Source organism: Alligator sinensis, unplaced genomic scaffold, assembly GCF_000455745.1.
Source record: "Alligator sinensis unplaced genomic scaffold, ASM45574v1 scaffold630_1, whole genome shotgun sequence".
In the NCBI taxonomy this organism is placed as follows: Eukaryota; Metazoa; Chordata; order Crocodylia; family Alligatoridae; genus Alligator; species Alligator sinensis.
The window spans coordinates 741,379-747,121 of NW_005842522.1; the positions used below are offsets into that span (position 1 = coordinate 741,379).

At 47.3% G+C, this 5,743-nt stretch overlaps 1 protein-coding gene across 1 annotated transcript in view; it reads right to left on the reverse strand.

Annotated features, from left to right (window-relative positions):
• The window catches only part of DOCK3 (dedicator of cytokinesis 3), a 590,333-nt gene that overhangs the window by 303,431 nt on the left and 281,159 nt on the right, over window positions 1–5,743 (reverse strand). The window contains exon 8 of the mRNA XM_025213329.1: window positions 570–611. Coding sequence (XP_025069114.1) covers window positions 570–611 — 42 coding nt within the window. The remainder of the gene's footprint in view (window positions 1–569; window positions 612–5,743) is intronic.

A 5,743-nucleotide genomic window follows, 5' to 3' on the forward strand; every position in this document is an offset into this window, starting at 1 on the left:
CTTTCACCCCCCGTCTCCCCCCCCCCCCCCCCCAGCCTGTCTCTCACCCATTGACTCCTTAATCTACATTTTCACTGACTACCTGTCTTTTATGCATACCAGCCCAGCCCCTGGCTTCTTTACTTTTCATTCCATCCAGAAAGAGCACGCACCAACTGCTGAAACTTCCTTAGCCTGACGAAGGGTTTTTGAACCCAAAAGCTTGCTTAATAATTGCTTTCCAACTATTTAAGTTGGTCTAATAAAAGATATCAGATTCACCCAAAGAATCTTGTCTGTAATTTAGATTGGGGAGCTGTATGGCTGTCAGGGCCTCTAGATTAGTAGATTCTGCTCCTGGGTATCATCAGGGCAGAAGTCCTGGGAAGAGCAGCAGCTGGAGCTGAGGAAGAAGAAGCACAAATGTAGGAGAGGGAACCTGAGGAGGAGTAAGCGAAGCTTTAACATCCTTGCATGAAACACTTTATATATACATTTCAATCAATGTGTAATTGTATTATTTCTTTACAGTCAGATACTCTGTCACAGACTTAAAAAAAAAATATATTGAAGTTTTGCAACCATTTTACCTGTGATGTGCTCTGCTGGACACTGTGCCTGCTCGATAAATGCTGCAGAGGAAAAAAAAAGAAAAAAAACCAAATTAGCTGTTGTTTATTATACAGGAAACATTTGCACCCTCATCTTATACTGAGTTAGAACACTGTCTTTAAATATTAATTTTAAAACTTAAAATACTCCTCCTTGTTTTCTTTTCCGGAAATTATTCCTCCAATATGTTGCTGCTTTTTTTGTCCTGTGTGCCATTGATGACCCTTTTGAGATCACAACAGACTTCTTCAGTGTATTTTCATATATCAGAATAATATCAGAATGATATACAATGTTTAGAAAGGATGGACAGGGAAAGCAAAGACATGTTGCTTTGTATGTCAAGGATGAATATGTTTGCTCTGAGGTCTGGAACACTGTATGAAATAATACTGCTGAAAGTCTTTGGTAAAAATAGAGAGAGAGAAGAACAAAAGTGACTTTCTGGTGGAGGTCTACTAGAGACCTCCAAGCCAAGAAATTCTGGTTTAGGAAACTTTTTTCTCAGTTAACAGAATCATACAAATACAGGACTTCATATTAATATGGAACTTTTACTATATAAGACATCTCTTGGGAAAGTAAAATAGGAGGACTAAATATTGGGTGCAGACAGAAGTGCAGCTCCCTGCTGTAACTGAGAATGCTTTGCAGGAAGTGTTTGGAGTTACAAACATCTCCTGGAACAAACAGAAGTTCATTGTTGGTTCCAGGGGAAAGGGGAATCTAGCTACTGGCTGCAGCTGGTTTCCCCTAGCAACAGCCCCTGCTCCCTGCTAGGCTGCAAAGTTTTCAAAAGGGGAGGAGGGGAATGGGAGGTCGTTCTAAGGGTTCCTCAGCCAGCTCTGGAAGGTGGGGTGGGTGAACTGGAGCCCCTCCCCATATCAGGGGGGCTCCAATACACCCGTCCCACCCTCCAGCAGGGGCTGAAAACCCCCCAGACTGAACCCCCTCTGCTCCCTTTCCCCCACTTCCATTCTGAAAGCAGCTCAAGGCTGGCAGGCAGGCAGATACAAGTTGTCACAACCCAAGGGTGTGATTTTTCGTTTGTGTATGCTTCGGCACTGCTGAATTATTTTCCTGCCATTTGTAGCTTTCTTTGCAGGGTGCATTTCTTCGTTGCAGCACAGAAATGCACGTTGCAAGGGGTTCCCGCCATTTGTATTTAAATTTGTGCCCCACTATTGGCCAGTTCTAAATTATTCCTATGTTGCGGCTAGCAATTGGCTTGCTAGCCGTATAAGAGGCTTGAGTGGTTTCCGCCCAAGTTGGAGGACTCCACGAACATCAGGAGGAGGAGACTTCACGTCTCGTGAAGATCTCTAAGTGCTGCGGAGCCTATTGGACCCAGCGTGTATATCAAGAAGGCTACAGGGGTCTGATCAGCCTCTCGCCTCTCCCTGTCGCTGAACGATCCCTCAACGTACCCTTCCCTGCGCACAAAAGTTCCACGGAGCCTCGACAACTTCGTGTGAGTGAATTGTGAGTGAATCCAGAGTTCTGTCCGAGTCCTAAAACTAGGATTTAAGCGAAGTATTCCTGGAAACGTTCCAGCCTACACCGCGACCATCTTCAGTGTAAGTAAACAATCTTAAACAACCATTAAGTGTCCGTGCCTAATTCTAGCGCGCCGCCTGCCTTCCCCGACCCGGCGTGTCCGGGCTGCTGGCCACAGCCCGCGGCGCAAAAAAAGGGCCTCGGATCGTTCCCGGCCCGCACACAAGTTACAGAAGACACTTTGTTTTGAAATGTCTTCATCTGACCCCTCATACAATGAGCGGTCAGATTTTCACCTGATCAGCCATTTTTGAAGCTGTCTGCAGCTGTGTACTTGTGTTTGGTCACAACTATAGACCATTTTCTGCGGCCAGATGAGGCAAAAATTGTCACTTCTGTCTGTGCCCCTTATTTTATTTATTGTGCCTAAATGATGTATACAGAATGTTGACACTGATGCACAGTTCAGCTCTAGACATACAAACCTGCACGTATCCACTAAACTTGCTCAGTGGTGTTATGCTCTGGCTGGGCAGGTATTCAGCAACATATGGTCACACAGCTACATACACATGGCCAGGTAAGTCTTGATATTTTAGAAAGACAGAAAACCACGGCTAGATGAGAACTAGAGGTGCACTGGTATATTGGTCCCATATAGGATTGGCATGGATAACAGGAAAATTAGCATTATCAGTGTGGGAGTGCCTCTACCTTCCTCAAAGACTTGCCTGCCACAATTAAGAAGATGGAAATAAATCTTATGTTAAACCTTGAGGTGAGTGTAAAGGATGCCAGACCACCCAATGGGATGCTTTATAAGTGCTCATTTTATTTAACAAAGTTGCAAACTGTTTGCTCGCGCTAATTAACTCATTAGTGCAAAGCAGCTGGATCCCAGCTTGGAGAGACTGCAGCCTCCCAGCTGCTCAGCTGTTCGCCTTGGGGTTCCCTGCCACTCCAGTTGTGCCGGTTGCCTCTGGAGCTTGGTTCTTGGGGTTCATGCACCTCACTCTTCTCTCCCCAACCCGGGGGAGGTTTGTCTGGCTGATTGCTGGCCTCTTTAGTCCCTGGTGGAGCTCCTTCACTGCTCCTTCCCCCCTCCGATCACAGCAGTTCTACGCTGCTTCTATTACCCAGCGCCGTCCCAGGGGTTGGAGTGACCAGAGATCACACTTCCTACCTCCCCGAGGTCTTGCTGGCTGAAATCCAGCGGCTTAACCCTGAGGTAGGGGTTCCCTTCACACCTTACCAGACCGGGGTTGTCTCTTCGCGTTTCTGTTTGCGGTGTCCTTCTAATTCCAGGTAACCTCTCCAAGAACCATGTCTTCTTCCTCTTTTACCTTCCAATGCCCCGAGGGCAATGTCTGGTGCCTCACCTCTCCTTTTATGTCTAGCTGTGATCATTATCCCCTTATTTATCCCCTGGTGTGTATGTCTTCATTCCCCTGTTCCCGTGTTCTGGTTTCACCCTTAGTTTCACCCATAGTAACAGGGGCTTGGCTTAAGCCCCCGGTTACAACTAGCAATCAGCTTTTTTTGGCCAGTGTACTAATAATGTCACTGATAAATGCTGTGTACATATGTGCAACCGCAGCATGCACGTGGCCAGGAATGCAGCCTGACAGCTTGGAGAGCAGCCTCCTGCTGGTAAGTCTGTTGGGGGAAAGGGCATGGTGGGGAAGGAAGGCATGTGGGGGAGGAGGAGGAGATCAAGTCCCCCCACAGTGAGGGAGGGAGTGAGACACGAGCAGAGGCAAGGACAGGCACTGCTGAGCCAGGGTGGTGAATGTGACCCTGCTGGGAGCGGGACGGAACCAAGGGCAGTTCATCTGGGGCGTGGCTCCCCACTACTGTGCACACCCCCAGGGGAGGCATGGGGGGCATGTTCCCCCCCCCCCCGATGTGTGTGCAGGGTGGAGGCAGGCTGCCTCCTGTGGGCTCGGGGCCAGAGCCTGAGAGCCTCTTCCTGGAGGGGGCTGGGCCAGAGCTGCGCTCAGGGTGGGTAGGGGTGGGGCAGGTGGCAGTGTAACTGGGAGGGGATCTATGGGGTTAGTTATAGCCACCCCAAAATTACCCAAAGCCTCTTCTCCCAGTGCTGCTGCTGCCTGCCCCACCCCTTTCCACCCCTAGCTCAGCCCTGGCCCAGCCACCCCACTGGGAAGAGGCCAGTGCAGCCCCTAGCTCTGAGCCCACCCTCCACTCTGTGCACAAATCTGGGGATGGCACATGCCCCTCATGCCTCCCTTGGGGGTGCATTCAGAGGCAAGGAGCTGCCTCCCTCCCACCCCCTCTGCGCTCCCCAGAAAGGCTGTCCATGGTTCCATCCCACTCCTGGCAGGGTTGCATTCACCGCCGTGGCTGGGCAATGCCTGCCCCTGCTCCACTCCCTCCCTCACCTGGGGGGGCCTCGATCTGCCCCCCGGCAGACTTACCAGCTGAATGCTGCTTTCCAAGCTGCTGGGCTGCATTCCTGTAAATCAGCTATCAGATTGGTATCAGCTGATATGGCTGGTTAATAATTGGTCATCGGTATCAGCCAAGAAAATCTTTATCAGTGCATGCCTAATGACTGAGAACACTCCCTTGTTCTAGCCGAGGGGCTTGAACCTGTCTGTCTTGCTTCCCAGCAAAGTGCCAAGTTATACATTGTCAAGGTGCCTCTCTAGCCTCTCTCTTCAAGCTGACTGAAAGAAGTCAGCAACAATTACTGCAAAGGAGGATGCTACAAATGGCCTACTAGGAACAGAATAAAAAGTAATACGTTCCAAATACAACAAGAAGCATTTGGGTTAGACCTTAGGAAAATTCTTCTCATGCTAAGGACAGTTAAGTTGCAGAACAGATTACTAAGGAAGGTTGTGGCATCTTCATCATTTGAGATTTTTAATAGCAGTTGTACAAATAACTCAGGTATCTTCTATGGGTTCCAGTCCTATATCTGTTGAAAGTTTGGTATTTGGCTACGGCATCATCAAAAAAACCCAACCACCAAATTCATATTTGGCTTTGGATAAATAATAACCCCACTCATATTCTTATAGTAAATGGTCAAACACCTCATGCTGTTCCCTTCCTCACCTGCAACCCCCACCCCACCGAAAACAAAAAAGCAGAAAAAACCAACCCCAAAACAAAAACAGGAAAAGATATACAGATATTCCGTGCAGGATAGCCCAATGCCAGTCTTACTGCTAAAACAGATTTTGATGTAGTGGCTAAGAGAGAGGCAAAGAGGAGTTTCTTTGGCTCCCTCAGAGAATCTAAAAAAAGTTCCCGTCAGTAGTGTTCTAAGCCACCTCTGCTTGCAAGCAAAGTCAAATGTTTCACATAGGGGATTAAATCCAATCTACTCCGTGGCAAAAATTGTTCAGATTAAGAGTTTTATCAGTTTCTTTAGTAGAAGAGATATTAGATGTGGAAGTTATTATTATTAGTAATAATAATTTATATAGGGCATACATATATATCATAAGAAGGTCATAATAGTACAATCATAATAGCCATCTGAGCCAAACTCAGAGTATTAGAAATATACCAAATGCTCTGTTATAATGTTTCTATCCCCAGTCAAAATATGGACCTTTAAAGTCATATTGCTACTAAAGGAAATTTTCTGTAATGTGATTAAGAATTCTACAAACCTGGCTAGGGA